The sequence below is a fragment of the Globicephala melas genome, chromosome 5, assembly GCF_963455315.2.
Source record: "Globicephala melas chromosome 5, mGloMel1.2, whole genome shotgun sequence".
In the NCBI taxonomy this organism is placed as follows: Eukaryota; Metazoa; Chordata; class Mammalia; order Artiodactyla; family Delphinidae; genus Globicephala; species Globicephala melas.
In genome coordinates, this window is record NC_083318.1 from 36,500,713 (window position 1) to 36,520,594 (window position 19,882).

The 19,882-nt window shown below is 47.3% G+C and overlaps 1 protein-coding gene across 3 annotated transcripts in view; it reads right to left on the reverse strand.

Annotated features, from left to right (window-relative positions):
* The window catches only part of STK32B (serine/threonine kinase 32B), a 347,207-nt gene that overhangs the window by 16,827 nt on the left and 310,498 nt on the right, over positions 1–19,882 (reverse strand). For 2 of the 3 annotated variants that reach the window (XM_030864190.2, XM_060298750.1), the window contains 5 exons: positions 18,559–18,662; positions 9,185–9,301; positions 6,941–7,066; positions 4,317–4,448; positions 2,197–2,261 (listed from right to left, as the gene is read on the reverse strand). In XM_030864190.2, the coding sequence (XP_030720050.1) occupies positions 2,197–2,261; positions 4,317–4,448; positions 6,941–7,066; positions 9,185–9,301; positions 18,559–18,662 (544 nt within the window). Of the gene's footprint in view, positions 1–1,152; positions 1,246–2,196; positions 2,262–4,316; positions 4,449–6,940; positions 7,067–9,184; positions 9,302–18,558; positions 18,663–19,882 lie in introns of those variants that run through there. The other variant, XM_060298751.1, reaches the window with a different exon arrangement.

Below are 19,882 nucleotides of genomic sequence, written 5' to 3' on the forward strand. Positions count from 1 at the left end.
TTTTTTTTTTTGCGGTACGCGGGCCTCTCACTGTTGTGGCCTCTCCCATTGCAGAGCACAGGCTCCGGATGCGCAGGCTCAGCGGCCATGGCTCACGGGCCCAGCCGCTCCGCGGCATGTGGGATCTTCCCGGACCGGGGCACGAACCCGCGTCCCCTGCATCGGCAGGTGGACGGTCAACCACTGCGCCACCAGGGAAGCCCTATCCATTCACTTTTCCGTGTGAGAAAGAGCACCTAATTGGTCGAAGCCACTAAATAGTTAGCTTTCTGCTAAAGGCAGCCAGAGGCAACCCCTAACAACACAAGGACGGATATCTCATGTTCATCTTCTTTTAAAGGGAAACAACTTGGACTCTTCGGATTCTAGATTGAAGCATCTTCTGGCACGCGGCACAATACGCAGTGTGATTGCTCTCCGCTCGGGTCCGTCACCCCTCTGCCTTTTCACAGGCTCACATTTGCCATCCAGGCACTCTCTCTCTGAGGACCCTTCAGACATGCCTGAACTGATAAAGGACCCGAGGCAAGGTTGCCTGGAGCCCACCATCACTTTGGCCCAAAGTGCCCAAGCTGGTTTGAGCGGAAGTTCCCAGGACTGGGTGTCTACCGCTGGGAGGGACCATGAGCCTCAGAGCAGGCAGGACCACAGGGAAATTGTGATGAGCTCTGAAACCGCTCACCACGTCAGCACCGCCCCCCCGCCCCGCCCCGTCCCAAGTCTGACGCGCTGTGTTGCAGAGGCACTTCCCGTTCTGCTGGGACCAAGGACGTAGTCCCGCAGTGGGTGAGACTTGCTGCCCAGCTTGGTGTGTGTGTCTGGGCTAACCTGGGCATCCACCAGCCCTAGAGCTTTAGCTGACCAGGATAAATGACAGGCTGCAGTCTCCTTCACCTCCCCCAGTGCCCACTGGGAATGGGGCCCCGCCCTGCCCCCCGACCCAAACAACTCTGCCCCGGGGCCCTCACCTCGTGCTGCTCCACCCTCCGTGCACGCTTAGGGAATACAAACTTCTTCAACAGCCGCTGGTCCCTGTGTCTGCCAGGCCGTCTCGTTCTCTGGGCACTGTCCTGACTCCTGGAACTCCACGCCTTGCCCTCCTCGCCCGTCAGGACTCAGCCGGGCATGCTGGCTCCAGAAGCTTCCCTGACACCCAGGCTGAGCCCGGCACCTGCTGTCGGAGCCACGCCTGGGCTGCCGTTTTCCATATCATGCATCCCCAGTGCTGCTGTCACCTGCTATAAGCTGAAAATGGTGGAACGCTGGTGAACGCCTAAGGGCCAGCCTGGCATGCGTCCATCTGGCCCTCCTGGAGGTAGGGAAGCGCATCCCATCATCTCTGCAAGCCCAAGGCCTAGTTGAGTGTCGGCCAAATGGGGCTGATGTGCTGTCAGTCTTGCCTACAGGGCTTCAGCTCCTGCTGCATGAGCCCACGGCTGCCCAAGCCTCTGCTCTGACTCATCAGGCACAGGTGGATGAACCCCCAGATAGTAACGTCAGCTGGGACCAAGCCTGAGCCTCTGCTTCCTTGACTGCTGTAAGGGCAGTCATGCGGCCAGGTCCGACCCCAGCTTCGCCCCTCCCAACTCAGCATCATCCTATCTCCTGCCAGCCAATGATGCTGGGGTCCTAGCACAGTCCACACCACCTCACCCCATCAAATAATAACAAGAACAATGACAATAACAACAACAACAATAATAGTAATCCTTTTCATGAGGGCTCCTACCATGCCAGGTATTGTAGGAACAGCCTCATTTAACCTTGCAACAAACACACTGCAAGGGAGTGATTTCCACTTTGTCACTGCTGAAAATGAGGCTCAGTGACGTTAAGTGACTTGCCTTAGGTCACTCTGGCAGCGGAAGAGCCAGGACTTGATCCCGGGCAAGTTTGCTCCAGAGCTTGGGCACGTAACCATCTGTAGGCCTGCCCCTCTGCGCCAGCATCCTGTGTGCCGGCTTGGTCCTCCTGTGGCCACCCCACTTCATATGAACACCCTGAGGCCCAGAGAGGTGAAGTTAGTGCCTTGCTCAGGCCACATGGCAGAGGCAGGATTAGAACAACGGCGTCCACCTGCTGCTTCCCTTCCAGTGTCGTGGCTGGCTTCATGGGGGGCCAGGGACCCCGATTCCCCCAGGGAGACTTTCTGCCCTTGGAAGGGCTCTGCCCAGCAGATGCTGGTGGTGGACTTACTTCTCTCTGTTGAATATGATGAATTCTTTCCGCACTGTCTCCAGGCACTGCTGGAGGTGTCCATTCTGTCAAAGAGCACAGAGAGGGGACTGTAAGTGATGAAGCATCATCCGGGGAGTGAGGATGAGCAGAGACTGATCTAAATGGGGCCACGGATGCTTGGGGCTGGGGACAATCAAAGCGGCTGGAGCAGCCCTGATTGTAGCGGCCGCTGTGCCACCGGGGGTGGGGAGGGGGGCTGGCAGACAGAGATGCTTTTCTCCATTTGAAGCCATTAAATCCAATTTAAAAGCCATGTTAAAACGGAATAGGAATTGAAAATCATGACCTTGGTTTCCTGATCACTTGAATGTTCGTTAGTCCTAATTAAGAAGCATGGTGGGGAGAGGGAGAGATTTAAGGCCATCGTGCAAAGGTGCTCAGTCTCTTCAGGAACAGGTGCCCAGGACCACCCGTCCCACGGATGCTCTGTAATACACGTGTCAGAGGCTGCCTGGATGCAGAATGTACACTGCATGCCTGTGCAGGAACCCCACACCCTTGTGTGCCCTTACGTACACACACCCAGCCCTTCCCAGGCCAACTTCTGCATTAGGCTCTGCAGGCACTGGCCTAGGCTCCGCGACACTCTTAGGGGCTACAAAGATGTTTTAATTTCTTTTCAAATAAGCTGAAAAAAATGAATTTTTAAATTTGAAAGTTATATTCATCTTCCTACCAATGTAATCATGCACTACAATTTTTAATATATTTTGATGGAGGAAGGGGCCGTTGTGGGTTGAATTGTGTCCTCCAAAAAGGTATGTCGTGGAATGGATAAAGAAGATTTGTATATATACAATGAAATACTACTCAGCCATGAAAAAGAACGAAATAATGCCATCTGCAGCAACATGGATGGACCTGGAGATTATCATACTAAGTGAAGTAAGTCAGAAAGAGAAAGACAAATACTGTATGTTATCACTTACATGTGGAATCTAAAAGATGACACAAATGAACCTATCTACAAAGCTGGAATAGACTCACAGACATAGAGAACAGACTTGTGGTTGCCAAGGGGGAGGAGGGGGTGGGGAAGGGAAGGAGTGGGAGTTTGGGATTAGCAGATGCAAACTATTATATATAGAATGGATAAGCAACAAGGTCCTACTGTATAGCACAGGGAAATATATTCAATATCCTGTGATAAACCATAATGGAAAAGAATATGAAAAAGAATGTATATATGCGTATAACTGAATCACTTTGCTGTACAGCAGAAATTAACACAACATTGTAAATCAACCATACTTCAATAAAAAATAAAAAATAATATTTTAAAAAGATATGTTGAAGTCCTAACCCCCTAGACTGGTGAATGTGAGCTTATTTGGAAACAGGGTCTTTGTAGATGGAACTAGTTAGGCTGAAGTCACCCTGGAGCGGGGTGGGCTCTACATTTAACAACGGGTGTCCCTAAAAGAGGGCCGTGTGAAGACACAGAGAGGAAAACGCCACGTGAAGACGGAGGGAGAGATGGAGGTGATGGAGCCGCGAGCCAAGGGATGTGAAGGGCTGCTGGCCACCGCCAGAAGCTGCAAGAGGCAAGGAGGGACCCTCCCCATAGCCTTTGGAGAGAGCAAAGCTCTGTCGATACCTGGTTTTGAACTTCTGGCCTCTAGAATTGTGTGAACACATTTCAGTTGTTTTAAGACACCAAGTGTGTGATACTTTGTGTTGGCAGCCTAGAAAATGAATGCAGTGGCCCACAGAGTGTGGCCCTGGGTGCCTCCACAGTATAAAACCTCTGCGGAGGGTGCTGGGGGCTACTCGGAACAGCACTGGTGTCGCTCAACATCATTTCTTCTGCTCTTGCTAACAGATACGGAGGTTCCTGCGCTAGGAACAGTGCTAATGTGAATGATGAGAGCACGGATATGTCCCTCTACAGGGATGATTTCACAGGGTCCTGCTATGAAAGACCACTCGTTCGATGGAGGCATTTTATTGACTGCAAATGAACGTATTTGGTGGGGCAAAGTGACAAGCCCCCCATCTGGCTAAGAAGCAGCTCAACCATATTCACTGGAGTATAGGATTCCTCTCTGCCCGGGGTCTGCTCCTGAGACGGCACTCACCAGAGGACAGCTGTCCTTCGTGCCATCTTTGGACCTGTTCTTTGCCAACCTCTTCTTCTTTTTGTGAAGTGGTTTGGATTCAAGAATCATTTCTTCAAGTTCAAATGTGGGATCACAGTTCAGTCTCCCTTTCTGAAAGGAAATGGAAAAGAAAACACGGTTTGTCTTTGTTCCGTGCCATTGAATTGTATTTTCATTCATCCATTCATTCAATCAATCATTCATTCATTCAACAAGGAACAATGAACTACTCCTATGGGATACATCAGCTACACTTTCTTCCTGATAATGAACAGTGACACACCCTCACTGCACACGTCATTCATTTATCCCCATAATCCCGCCCACCTTGCACACCCCACTTATTAACATCCACAGGTTCCCTTGATCTTACGTATGTTCATTTCGTGAGATTGAGTTCAGTTTTCCAATCTGTTCTTTTCACTTATTTTCTCATACTGTCCTTCTCATGTCATTACTACCTTTTCTATAAATATCATTTTTAACAATTCCATTTAAAAATACCTTTTCTGGCCAAAATCTACCCAGTTCCCCATCCTGGCTCCCTGTTCTCCTGCAGCTAGAGCCAGCTGACCCTCAGGCCTGGCTCTGCCCTAGGCTGGGCTCCTGCCACTTTGGTCAGGAGCAATATTGGTCTCCCTGACTTATCCCAGGTGGCTCTTTTCCATCCTGAGACCCAGCCCAGGATGCTGGCCCTCTCAGGCAGCACAGGCTGGTGGTTATAACATCAATGGCTCTGAAGGTGCTCAGAAAAAACAACAACCCAGTTCTGCTGCTTTCTGACCTTGAACTTCTTTGGGACTCAGTTCATTATCTGTAAAGTCTGGATAAGCATTCCTCCCTCATGCAAGATTAAACAAGTTAATAAAGTTCTTCATGTAGGGCCAAGTGAGAAGTGAGTCCTTGAGTAGGTGTCCCTGTTCCTGATTGGATGGGGGCCAGGGAGGGGAGGGACCATGCACAATGGGGCAGGGGCTGCCAGCCTTGCCACTGAGTCGTACAGCCTCACCTTTCACCTGCGTGTCTTTGAGGGAGACATATAACCTCTCTCTGCCTCAGTTTCCTCATCTGTGTAAAATGCAGCAGGCTCATGGGTTGATGAGGATTAACTGAGATAGTGCTTGCAAATCTTCTAGAATGGGTCCTTCCTGATCCATGGCAGGCCTGCAGTGACTGACCACTCCCTCTGCTGCCCTGCAGTCCCAGCCGCCTCCCATGGGAGCCCCGGCCTTAAACCCCAACTTATAAGCGAGGGTCTTGCTACCTGCCATCAAACTTGCCTTGGCCAGGCTGCCTCACCCCTCAATGTCAGCCAGTGCCCTGCCATGGCCAGGGCAGGAGGAGGAACCAGGGCTTTGCAGATAGAACTGGGGCAAGGCCTGGCTTTTCCACTCATTAGCAAGTCCCTCAACCTCTCTGGCCCTGTTTCCATAACTGTAAAATGAGGGTAAGTGCTACGAACTTGTGAGGCTGGGGAGCAGTACTACGTTCTTTTCCCTTTCCCTTCTCCATCCTGGAGAGAGGTCCCAGCGGAACAGTCCCCGCTGGGATTGTCTGTACTGACAGCTCTCCCCCACCTGCCCCTGCCGGGATCCTCACACCGCCAACTGCTACGGCTCCACTAATAGTCCCCCTTCCCTTGGTGGTACATCTGTCCCCCACCACTCTCCCTCTCCCAGTGAGCAGGTCAGATTCCAGGCCCAAGTCTTTCCTGGCCTGATCTATCTTCCCTCCCTCCCTCCCTTCCTTCCTTCAATGGAGGCTCTGGATCCAGACTGCCTGAGGTCAAGTCCTGGCTTTGCCAATTTCTCACTGAGTAGTTGTGGGCAGTTTGCTTAACCTGAGACTATTCACTTAAGCTGAGACGACTAACAGGGCCCCCTTCCCTGTTGTGAAGCTTACGTGACATAATGTACGTGAAGCTTTAGAACACGCTTAACCCTATTGGCTGTTATCGTTAACCGATTCATACTCATGTGACAAGCACATATCGAGGTCTTCTAGCAGCTTCTGGGGTCACCCATTGCTCTGGGATCTCTCTCAGGCGAAGGTCAGCCAACCCACCCTCTGAAGCTCTCGGGCAATGGCGGATGCATGCGACAGAACGTTATTGGCCGCTAACGCAGACCTAGGCACCTGTCCAGTGGGGAACCAGGGAGGGTGAGATCCACTCCAGGTAAGGGGATGGAGAGGCTGGCTGGGAAAACGTCCCAGAGGAGGCAATGGCTGAGTTTCCTCCTTATCCAGAAGGCAGTTACCAAGACCCTCCAGTGGACCACTTGCTGCGTTTTACGCTGAGTCTGGAAGGAGGGGGAGGAGATTTCCAAGCTGACAAGAAAGGCACTCCTGGAAGAGGAAGCAGTGTGTTCACAGGTATGGAGCTAAGGAACAGTGTGGCCAGAGGGGACAACTGCAGGCATCTGCGTGTGGACCTCGGAAAACAGGTACAAATCCACCCTGAATCTCAGTGAAACGTGATTCCTCTGGTGCTCAGGTGACCGTGGCCAGCAGGGCCCCCACTGGACAGCTTCTGGCGTCTTCCTGCCCGCCCAGGTGGGGGACCCTGCACAGGGCGGGATGCCGTCAAACAGGACCTCACTCACATTGGGTACGAAGCCGGGCATCAGGGCCTTCTCCCACACCGCGTCCCAGTTCATGTCGGCCAAGTAGGGTGCGCTCTGGACGTCACCGAGGCTGGACAGGCGGCTCTTGGGGTCCTTGGTCAGGAGCTGCAGGCAAAGGGCAAACGTGCTCGCTTGGGCAGTGCACCCCACCGAGGTTTGTGGGGGAATCCGAAGGCGGAGTCTTGGGAAAAGGAAGGTGCCCCGCTTTCTGCGTTCCATGAGTGTCCTGCCCTGTTTGGGCTGCTGTGTTGGAAGCATCACCTACACTCATCTCTTTATAGCCAGGGAGAAACTGAGGGGTCAGGCTGCTGGAAGGTCATCCAGCAATGGGCTCTTTGGACAGCGACTAGATTTTCGCCCGCCCTGCTCCCCTTGGGAACTCGCACCCTGTGACATGCCACCTCTCAATGAGGTCTGCAGAGGCTTCCAATTAAAAATAAAAAGAATTAGCCACCTTGTTTTAGGACTTTCAGCTTGGTAATGGGATGCACAAAAGCATAATAAAATTTCTCCCTGGACAGCTATGAGGTGACCTCTGCAGTCTGATGGAATGGCCTCATTTGTAGCCAAGGGGTCAACTTTTAGCTTCCCTTCAAATGGAGTTTCTGCTAATAAGGGGTGATGCAGTAAAAGAAAAAAAAATAGCCGTGCATTACCTTGCATCCAGAGGGGTTTTCAGCTTTCAAAACACTAGCTTATCTGGTGCAAGGACACTGAGGCTAAAAATGAAAGACGGGGCCCAGCCCTGGGAGGGCCACTCGGTAGCAGCGTGGCCCCGGCTGAGCTGCTGACTGTGCTGTGCATGCTTCCTCCTCCGAAAGTAGGAAGGATAATGGTAACTCTTCCACTTCTGGCTCATGATTCAGATGAGACCCATAGGGGATGGATGAGGACCTGGGACACACCAAGGCAGGATGCCACCCCCAGCTGCTGGCAGGTGGGAGCTGGAATCAGGACGCCCCGCCAGGCGGCTCCCACCTGCCACTGCAGCGAGTGGGCTACAGTCACACCATGGGAGGGGCACCTGGCAGAGTCTCACCTGCTGATCACGGTGGCCTCTCTCTAGGAACTGTCCCCAGGATGACGGGTACAGATTTAAACAGAGATGTTGCTTCAATGCCCGGGGCACTGGAAGGGCGTGGTCACCGTTTAGAGCAGCAGTTAGTTCTCTGACTCCATGGGTGGGTGGGAGGTGGAGGTGTTGGCAGGTGGGTAGAGCTTCCAGGTGATTCCAATCAGCAGTTGGTTAAGGACCACTGATGTCTAAAACCCAGGGGGTGAATCTCCCCTAAAGCAATTTAACTAATGAGTAATTCCCTAAGTCATCTACAGAGTTTGGAGGGATTAAGAGCTGACATCTGGAGTTCAGAGAACTTGGATTTAAATCCTCCTCTGCCTCTAACAGCCCTGTGGCAGTGAGTGAATGATCTGCTTTCCCGAGCCTCAGTTTTCCCATCTCTACTATGGGGGCACTAACACGACTCCTCTCACAGGGCATGTAAGGACTAAACGAGCAGAGCCCCCATATAACATTCCCCCAACCAGTGCTGGCTGCCGTCATCATAATTCCTTCATTAAAGGTGACTGGCGCTGACCACATGCAAGGCTCGACTCTGTGTCTCGGAGGATTCCGAGTGAGTTTAGCTGAATGCCAGCCTCAGAAGGAGGGCGCCACGACCCACTGCCCATGCTGAACTCGAGCTTATCAGAACACAAACAACAGGGCCTGCCCCTCCATTTCTGATTCAGCAGGTCTGTGGGTGGAGCCTGAGAATCCGCATTTCCAACAAGTTCCCGGGGGATGCTGGTCCAGGAACCACCTTGGAGAACCACTGCTTTATTCTACTAGCAACTACTAGCTCCCAGGAAAAGTCAGGAGACGCCCAATGTCTTAAAGGTCAGTGAGTTAAAAGATGATTCGTAAAATTTTTAAAGAGCTATATGCATTAAATATTTCTAATTACTAGAAGCTTGTTGTGGAGTGAAAAGAGCCTGTGGGCTTTGTTGTCACAGACGTGACTAAAAGCCACCCTGTCCAGCGGCTTTGTGATCTTGCTGCAGGATGGTGAGAGTGTTTACGATGAGGCATTAGAGCACCGCTGACTTTACTATTTCCACCACTGTCCCGCCATTCGTTTTCTCATTCCTTAATCTGCTGGTCTGCCTGTTACTGCGCTGAGTGCCCAGCTCCCTGGCCAGGTGGGCTGGCGGCTGCCCCCTTACCTTCTTCAGCAGGGCGACCATGCCCTTGCACCACGTGGAGGAGTAGTGGACACGCTCCACCTTGAAGATGTTGAGGATCTCATCGATGGGGGTGGCCGAGTGGATTTCATATGGCCTCTGCAACCAAAGGACAACAGGCGGCGTCAGAGAGAGAGACCCCACGTGGTTAAAACAGACATAGAGAACACACTTGTGGTTGCCAAGAGGGAGGGGGAGGGGGAGGGATGGAGTGGGAGTTTGGGGGGGGTGGGATGAATTAGGAGATTGGGATTGACATATATACATTATTGATACCATGTATTAAATAGATAACTAATGAGAACCTACTGTATAACACAGGGAACTCTACTCAGTGCTCTGTGGTGACCTAAATGGGAAGGAAATCCAAAAATGAGGGGATATATATGTATGTATAGCTGATTCACTTTGCTGTACAGTAGAAACTAGCACAACGTTGTAACGCAATTATACTCCAATAAATATTTTTAAAAAATAATAAAATAAAGTCAGCTCTGTGCCTTTAAGCTCCAGGCTTAGCCTTAATCTGTTTGTGTGGTTGTGGAGAAACCCAGGTCCTTCGACAAGAATACTGGCACATATTAAGATCCATATTCATCTGCGTCAGGTAAAGAGTTCTACTGATGCTCGGTTCTCACTCATTGGCCTTAGGATGTCTTGACTCAGAAAACCAAGTGGTCTTTATAAGGTAAAGTAATTACATGTTCTGCTGGTGAAAGTGATTTTGGCAGCAGGGCACTGGATATACTCATTATAGAGTGGAGGTGCATCTCTATTCCAGGAAACTCAGTTTACAAAGATGGCCAATGTACCGAGAAATGGAAGAAACAGGAAAAGAACTGTGGTAGACCTGTTATTTTATTTAAAAAATTTTTTTATGTCTTTATTGGAGTATAATTGCTTTACAATGGTGTGTTAGTTTCTGTTTATAACAAAGTGAATCAGTTATACATATGTTCCCATATCTCCTCCCTCTTGCGTCTCCCTCTCTCCCACCCTCCCTATCCCACCCATCCAGGTGGTCACAAAGCACCGAGCTGATCTCCCTGTGCTATGCGGCTGCTTCCCACTAGCTATCTATTTTACGTTTGGTAGTGTATATATGTCCATGTCACTCTCTCACTTTGTCACAGCTTACCCTTCCCCCTCCCCGTATCCTCAAGTCCATTTTCTAGTAGGTCTATGTTTTCATTCCCGTCTTACCCCTAGGTTCTTCATGACATTTATTTTTCTTAGATTCCATATATATGTGTTACCATATGGTATTTGTCTTTATCTTTCACTCTGTATGACAGACTCTAGGTCCATCCACCTCACTACAAATAACTCAATTTTGTTTCTTTTTATGGCTGAGTAATATTCCATTGTATATATGTGGTACAGCTTCTTTATCCATTCATCCAATGATGGACACTTAGGTTGTTTCCATCTCCTGGCTATTGTAAATAGAGCTGCAATGAACATTTTGGTACATGACTCTTTTTGAATTATGGTTTTCTCAGGGTATATGCCCAGTAGTGGGATTGCTGGGTCATATGGTAGTTCTTTTTGTAGTTTTTTAAGGAACCTCCATACTGTTCTCCATAGTGGCTGTACCAATTCACATTCCGACCAGCAGTGCAAGAGTGTTCCCTTTTCTCCACACCCTCTCCAGCATTTATTGTTTCTAGATTTTTTGATGATGGCCATTCTGACCGGTGTGAGATGATATCTGATTGTAGTTTTGATTTGCATTTCTCTAATGATTAATGATGTTGAGCATTCTTTCATGTGTTTGTTGGCAATCTGTATATCTTCTTTGGAGAAATGTCTATTTAGGTCTTCTGCCCATTTTTGGATTGAGTTGTTTGTTTTTTTGTTATTGAGCTGCATGAGCTGCTTGTACATTTTGGAGATTAATCTTTTGTCAGCTGCTTCATTTGAAAATATTTTCTCCCATCCTGAGGGTTGTCTTTTGGTCTTGTTTATGGTTTCCTTTGCTGTGCAAAAGCTTTGAAGTTTCATTAGGTGCCATTTGTTTATTTTTGTTTTTATTTCCATTTCTCTAGGAGGTGGGTCAAAAAGGATCTTGCTGTGATTTATGTCATAGAGTGTTCTGCCTATGTTTTCCTCTAAGAGTTTGATAGCTTCTGGCCTTATATTTAGGTCTTTAGTCCATTTTGAGATTAATTTTGTGTATGGTGTTAGGGAGTGATCTAATCTCATACTTTTACATGTACTTGTCCAGTTTTCCCAGCACCACTTATTGAAGAGGCTGTCCTTTCTCCACTGTACATTCCTGCCTCCTTTATCAAAGATAAGGTGACCATATGTGCATGGGTTTATCTCTGGGCTTTCTATCCTGTTCCATTGATCTATATTTCTGCTTTTGTGCCAGTACCATACTGTCTTGATTACTGTAGCTTTGTAGTATAGTCTGAAGTCAGGGAGCCTCATTCTTCCAGCTCCGTTTTTCGTTCTCAAGATTGCTTTGGCTATTCGGGGTCTTTTGTGTTTCCATACAAATTGTGAAATTTTTTGTTCTAGTTCTGTGAAAAATGCCAGTGGTAGTTTGATCGGGATTGCATTGAATCTGTAAATTGCTTTGGGTAGTAGAGTCATTTTCACAATGTTGATTCTTCCAATCCAAGAACATGGTATATCTCTCCATCTATTTGTATCATCTTTAATTTCATTCATCAGTGTCTTATAATTTTCTGCATACAGGTCTTTTGTCTCCTTAGGTAGGTTTATTCCTAGGTATTTTATTCTTTTTGTTGCAATGGTAAATGGGAGTGTTTTCTTGATTTCACTTTCAGATTTTTTTATCATTAGTGTATAGGAATGCCAGAGATCTCTGCTTTAATTTTGTATCCTGCTACTTTACCAAATACATTGAGTAGCTCTAGTAGTTTTCTGGTAGCATCTTTAGGATTCTCTACGTATAGTATCATGTCACCTGCAAACAGTGACAGCTTTACTTCTTCTTTTCCGATTTGGATTCCTTTTATTTCCTTTTCCTCTCGGATTGCTGTGGCTAAAACTTCCAAAACTATGTTGAATAAGAGTGGTGAGAGTGGGCAACCTTGTCTTGTTCCTGATCTTAGTGGAAATGCTTTCTGTTTTTCACCATTGAGGATGATGTTGGCTGTGGGTTTGTCATATATGGCCTTTATTATGTTGAGGAAAGTTCCCTCTATGCCTACTTTCTGCAGGGTTTTTACCATAAATTGGTGTTGAATTTTGTCAAAAGCTTTCTCTGCATCTATTGAGATGATCATATGGGTTTTCTCCTTCAATTTGTTAATATGGTGTATCACGATGATTGATTTCCGTATATTGAAGAATCCTTGCATTCCTGGAATAAACCCCACTTGATCATGGTGTATGATCCTTTTAATGTGCTGTTGGATTCTGTTTGCTCATATTTTGTTGAGGATTTTTGCATCTATGTTCATCAGTGATATTGGCCTGTAGTATTCTTTCTTTGTGACATCTTTGTCTGGTTTTGCTATCAGGGTGATGGTGGCCTCGTAGAATGAGTTTGGGAATGTTCCTCCCTCTGCTATATTTTGGAAGAGTTTGAGAAGGATAGGTGTTAGCTCTTCTCTAAATGTTTGATAGAATTTGCCTGTGAAGCCATCTGGTCCTGGGCTTTTGTTTGTTGGAAGATTTTTTTTTTTTTTTTTTTTTTTCCGGTACGCAGGCCTCTCACTGTTGTGGCCTCTCCCGTTGCAGAGCACAGGCTCTGGACGCAGAGGCCCAGCGGCCGTGGCTCACGGGCCTAGCCGCTCCGCGGCATGTGGGATCCTCCCGGACCAGGGCACGAACCCATGTCCCCTGCATCAGCAGGCGGACTCTCAACCACTGCGCCACCAGGGAAGCCCTTGTTGGAAGATTTTTAATCACAGTTTCAATTTCAGTGCTTGTGATTGGTTTGTTCATATTTTCTATTTCTTCCTGATTCAGTCTTGGCAGGTTGTGCGTTTCTAAGAATTTGTCCATTTCTTCCAGGTTTTCTATTTAATTGGCATAGAGTTGCTTGTAGTACTCTCTCATGATCTTTTGTATTTCTGCAGTGTCAGTTGTTACTTCTCCTTTTTCATTTCTAATTCTATTGATTTGAGTCTTCTCCCTTTTTTCTTGATGAGTCTGGCTAATGGTTTATCAATTTTGTTTATCTTCTCAAAGAACTAGCTTTTAGTTTTATTGATCTTTGCTATCGTTTCCTTCATTTCTTTTTCATTTATTTCTGATCTGATCTTTATGATTTCTTTCCTTCTGCTAACTTTGGGGTTTTTTTGTTCTTCTTTCTCTAATTGCTTTAGGTGCAAGGTTAGGTTGTTTATTCGAGATGTTTCCTGTTTAAGGTAGGATTGTATTGCTATAAACTTCCCTCTTAGAACTGCTTTTGCTGCATCCCATAGGTTTTGGGTTGTCGTGTCTCCACTGTAATTTGTTTCTAGGTATTTTTTGATTTCCTCTTTGATTTCTTCAGTAATCACTTCGTCATTAAGTAGTGTATTGTTTAGCCTCCATGTGTTTGTATTTTTTTACAGATCTTTTCCTGTAATTGATATCTAGTCTCATAGTGTGGTCGGAAAAGATACTTGATACAATTTCAATTTTCTTAAATTACCAAGGCTTGATTTGTGACCCAAGATATGATCTATCCTTGAGAATGTTCCATGAGCACTTGAGAAAAATGTGTATTCTGTTGTTTTTGGATGGAATGTCCTATAAATATCAATTAAGTCTATCTTGTTTAATGTATCATTTAAAGCTTGTGTTTATTTATTTCCATTTTGGATGATCTGTCGATTGGTGAAAGTGGTGTGTTAAAGTCCCCTACTATGAATGTGTTACTGTCGATTTCCCCTTTTATGGCTGTTAGTATTTGCCTTATGTATTGAGGTGCTCCTATGTTGGGTGCATAAATATTTACAATTGTTATATATTCTTGGATTGATCCCTTGATCATTATGTAGTGTCCTTCTTTGTCTCTTCTAATAGTGTTTATTTTAAAGTCTATTTTGTCTGATATGAGAATTGCTACTCCAGCTTTCTTTTGATTTCCATTTGCATGGAATATCTTTTTCCATCCCCTCACTTTCAGTCAGTATGTGTCCCTAGGTCTGAAGTGGGTCTCTTGTAGACAGCATATATATGGGTCTTGTTTTTGTATCCATTCAGCCAGTCTGTGTCTTTTGGTGGGAGCATTTAATCCATTTACATTTAAGGTAATTATCGATATGTATGTTCCTATTCCCATTTTCTTAATTGTTTTGGGTTTGTTATTGTAGGTCTTTTCCTTCTCTTGTGTTTCTTGCCTAGAGAAGTTCCTTTAGCATTTGTTGTAAAGCTGGTTTGGTGGTGCTGAACTCTCTCAGCTTTTGCTTGTCTGTAAAGGTTTTAATTTCTCCATCAAATCTGAATGAGATCCTTGCTGGGTAGAGTAATCTTGGTTGTAGGTTTTTCTCCTTCATCGCTTTAAATATGTCCTGCCAGTCCCTTCTGGCTTGCAGAGTTTCTGCTGAAAGATCAGCTGTTAACCTTATGGGGATTCCCTTGTGTGTTATTTGTTGTTTTTCCCTTGCTGCTTTTAATATGTTTTCTTTGTATTTAATTTTTTACAGTTTTATTAATATGCGTCTTGGCATGTTTCTCCTTGGATTTATCCTGTATGGGACTCTCTGTGCTTCCTGGGCTTGATTAACTATTTCCTTTCCCATATTAGAGAAGTTTTCAACTATAATCTCGTCAAATATTTTTTCAGTCCCTTTCTTTTTCCTTCTTCTTCTGGGACCCCTATAATTCGAATGTTAGACAGCCCCCAGACTGTCTTTCTGACTGCTGGTCAGTCTAAGATGTTTGCTGTGTCAGCCTCAGCTGCCCTTCCCGGTCTCTGCTCACACGGTTTCCCAAGCAACTCATATATGATCCCCCTTAACGCTTCCTCCCTCAGAAATTCTTCCCTGCTCCCCTAAGAGCAGTCATCAGCATTGTCTCTGCAGCTACCTGTCTCAGAATCATCACCGCGTGCACATTTATGTAGCAGTCAGCATCCCTCCTGTGTGCTGGACGCCGCGTGTGCTCCGCCTACATTTGCTCCTGGAATCCCCATGGTGACCCCGCAGGCCGGCCTCATCATCCCCATTTCATGAAGGAGGAAGCCAGGGCTCAGATGAGTTAAGTGACTAAGGCAGAATCATAGCATCAAGGCACACGGGGTGTGGATGGGAGCCCGGACCTCTGCCCACCGGGCCAGGGACCTCCCCACTAACCGTCAGCAGCCACATGTGACTCAGCTCCTCTCCCAGGGCCTGTCTCCACCTTGAGAGGTGCTAAGTTGGAAAGGATGCAGACCTGCCAGCAGGCCCCCCGCATGGGAATCAGAGAGACCAGGGGAGGGGAGCTGACATTGACCGAGTGCCGACCCTTTATCGGTCACAGAGCTGGGTAATTTGCATCGTCAGAATCACTTAATATTCACAGCCACCCTGTTGGGTAGGTGTTACTATTATTATTATTTTTTCAGTTAACAGATGAGGATTCTGAGCATTTGGTCTGTCTATTGGCCTTGGTTAAGATCACAGACAAGGTGCCTGGTAGAGCCAGGGTTTGAACCTGTGAATTCTTCTAAGATCCTCTTTCTGTGTTACGAGGAGGCAGCTTTCAGTTGAGTAAGAGGAAAATCTTTCTAGCCATTAGGGCTTTTAAAAAAATGAAACACGTTCTTTCTGGATATAAGAGCCCTGTGCATGCGGAGGAAAACCAGTGGCCAGGTGGGTGACACCGCCAGGGAAACCACCAAGGAGCCTGGTAGGTGGGGAAACAGGCACTGGTCTAAGACCTTTAAGTCCCTTCTCTGGGTCAGTGGATGAGAAACCTCCCTCTCCTCTCTGTTCCCATGGGGTTCTCTCCAGGGGGTGTGGTCACAGTCCCTGAGACAACTGTGCTCAAAAGGGAACTCTCCAGGTGGTGCTTTCTTTCTTTTTTTTTTTTTTTACATCTTTATTGGAGTATAATTGCTTTACAATGGTGTGTTACTTTCTGCTTTATAACAAAGTGAATCAGTTATACATATACATATGTTCCCATCTCTCTTCCCTCTTGCATCTCCCTCCCACCCTCCCTATCCCACCCCTCTAGGTGGTCACAAAGCACCGAGCTGATCTCCCTGTGCTATGCAGCTGCGTGGTGCTTCTTGAGTCTTTTTTTTTTTTTTTTACTTAGCAGGTCTCAGGGTGAGAACTGAGATTCTTGTTTGGGCTCATAGGAAAGTTGGGTACAAGTTACTCCCCTCGTCTGGGCTACAGGATCCAAGCAGGCTCACAGAATTCTCTGCATTGAAATTTCAAGCCCACTGATGACACTCCACTCCTCTGCTCTCCTGATAGAGCATTTCGGGAGAGATGTCTCTTTCTGCTCTAAGACTAGAGCATGCCTGGGTCCCTGGCTAACATACCATATTAATACCTTCAATCTCCCACCTTTCATTTCTAACGCTTTCCAACTCTATGATCTTACAATATGTGTTAGAAAATTCCCATCATGACTTTCATCTTTTGGAGGTAAGGAGGCCCCTGGATCCTGAGGGAATCAAGGAACAGGGGGGTGATCACCTATCAGGGATGCTGTCACTGACATGATGGAGGAATTTCAATGAGGAAGGATAACTTCTAAATTCACACAGTCCATGGAAAAATATGAGTGTTTTTCAGTATAGCTTTTGGACTAAATGTGATCGTTTCCAGGATTAAAAAAACAGAATCAACTATTTGCATAAACCCATTGTGTTTCAAGTCAAAGATGAACAGACCAAGATATCTGGGAGACAGTCACACCAACCCATAACAGGCATTCTTGTTCACTCTGTCCCCACACCAAAGCCTCGATCCCACCATGGGACCCTCCCTCTTCTATTAAAAGTGGCATTTGGATCCCTAAGCAGAAAACTCAGATACACTGAAAATGAAACGTTTTATTTTGAAGCCCTTGGGGCTTTCTGCCAAGTCATCATCTCTGACTGTTCTGACTTGTGTTCCGGCAGAGAATGCACTTTCTGCTGGCAAACGACCAATCATGCTTAGGTCAACTGCTTGCCAAGGTCATTCGTATGATTGATTCCGTGATAAACATCATCTGGTGATGTCTGTGTTCTCTGGTTCATACAAATATCATGGGGACCCTCATGTCCCCTCCTGGAGCATGTATATTAAAGAACCAGTACACGACAAAGGAACCAACCAGGGAGGTGGGGAGGGATGAATTGTTTTCATTCAGTGCCCGAGAAAACTCACAAGTTCATATACATATTTTTTGCTTTCTAACAACATCATGTACTGTAGTATGTTTTTGAGGAATTCAGGGGAAATCACTGAGATCAAGAGAGACCCCAGTTGCTTGAACCACACGGTGATAACTAATGACACTCACATAGCTTGTATGGTTTTCACACAGCTGCCATCATTCATTCCCACCAGTTATCACTGTGCACTGGGGGCTCCTGCCCTCAAGGGGCACCGTCTACCCGCCTTAATATGCATATATGCAGATGACCGTGAGACACTGTTAAAGCAGCATCCAGTGGGAGGAACTGACTCTCTACGCTGTGTGCTGGGTGCTGGAGCTATAAGGTGGGTAATACGCAAACTGAGTGTCCCAGTCTAGGGGTGCATCGATCCCAGGATAACTTCAGCACCACAGAATAGACTAAAAGGATGTTCCTATCCCCATTGTATGAAGGGGAAACCATGGTCCTGAGAGGTTAAATGGCGTCATTTTCAAATGATACTTGTGTAAAAAAAAAAGCCTCGAAATTCGTTTGTCATAATTCTTTCTGCTAAAATAAAACTGAGTTATTAGTTGCCAAATAGCTCCATTAGTCATCTTCAGCTTTTAAATTTAAAAGAAATAAAACAAAAATACGTACTGAATGCCCCATTTTTATAGGACACTGAGCTAAGTATTCGGGGAAGGTTGGAACTAAAATAACAACAACAAAAAACCAAGCTGGAAAGCTGGGCACGGGCGTATCATGTTGTGGGTTGAAAGACGACAGCGTTTGAAATCATGACACCAAGATGCTTTGGGTGTTTGAGCTGCCACGGATCAGCTGCTGAGCTTCACACAAGACCCTGCCCCTCTGGACATCCCTGTCCCCATGAGTAGAATGAGGGGCTGGACCAGAAGCTTGTTAAGAGCTTTCTAATGCTCAGGACCTTGGAGTTGGCACACGGGCAATCAGGACTGACACCCAGGACCGGCATGGTGCACATCCAGCGGCAGGGCCATTCCACCCCACCCAAGCCTGGTAGAAGCTGAGCCCCCCACTTCCACAGCCCTCGCGTTCACCACACAGGCGCACATCTTACCCAGCCCCGCAGCAGCTCGTAGGCCGTGACACCCAGGGACCACCAGTCAACGGGGTAGGAGTACCCAGGGCCTCCGTCCACATACACCTGGAACACTTCCGGGGCTGCCAAAGACAGGACAAAAGAACATTACTGCGCATCTCACTTTACACTCATTGCCTCTTACAGAGAGGACACGGGGCCAGGAACCCAGCTTTTTGGATGGCAAAGCCAGTACTCCATCTGCTATGCCACGTGGTTTCTGCACTCCGTAAGTCACGAGGTGGCTAGAGAACAAGGTGCAGGCATCACAGGAAACACCGGTGTGACACCTGGGACAGAATACAAATGGGGCAACCCAAGTGCGCTGTGGAGGGCGGTCTGTCGCGGAGGGTCAGGGAAAGTCTGGGGAGGAGGAGGGTTTGCTGGAGCATGAATCACGGTCACAGCCCGGGGATTAAAGTCTGAGTTAAGAAGAAGAAACTGCACCCCAAGGGGCTAAGAACCTTGCTAAATGTCATTCCGCTCTGGCCCCAACACCAGGTCAGATGTCCCAGTAACTAGGATGCTCAGAGCCCCTTGTGCCTGGTGCCTGTCTCAGGTACGGCTTTATTTTAGCGTAGGTGGGATCGCATATGAAATATCCAGGATAAGTAAATGCACAGGGACAGAAGGCAGATCGTGCGTGGCCAGGGGCCGGGAGGGGGGATGGGGAGCAACTGCTCACTGGGTTTCCTCTGCGGTGATGAACGTTCTGGAACTAGACAGAGGTGGTGGTTACACAGCATTGTGAACGTACTAAATGCCACTGTTTGAAAACAGTTCATTTTACATTATGTGAATTTCACCTCAATAAATAAACAAGTGGAGGGTGGAGGCCCGCGGGTGATGGATCCTCACTCCTCAGGGAGCTGCAGCTGTTCCAGGGTCCCCCGGCCCTGCTGCTTCCTAAGCTAATGGGCGGTGGGTTCATCATTGCCTCACCCCCAACTCATCAGGCCAGGAGTTGCGTCTCCAGCTCTAATTGTTCATATTGGCTTCCAGGAAAGTCTTGGGAAATGTGGATCATTTCTAGCAAATTAATTTGTAGATATAATTCCATTTTACAGGTGTCAGAGCAGCCAAACTCTCTCGCAGGGAACCAGGACATGCTGTGTTTAAAGACATCTCGACTCAATTTTCAGACTGGCATTCAGACGGCGTGGGATTGGGGAGGGCCAGATGAGGCAGATGAGGGCAGATGTGGACGCTCGAATCTGGGCTCTGGATCGGCAGCTGGACCACTGAACCTGACCAGCGGGCAGATCTCAGCTGCCCTCTAGAGACCCTCTCCATTTACTTTGTA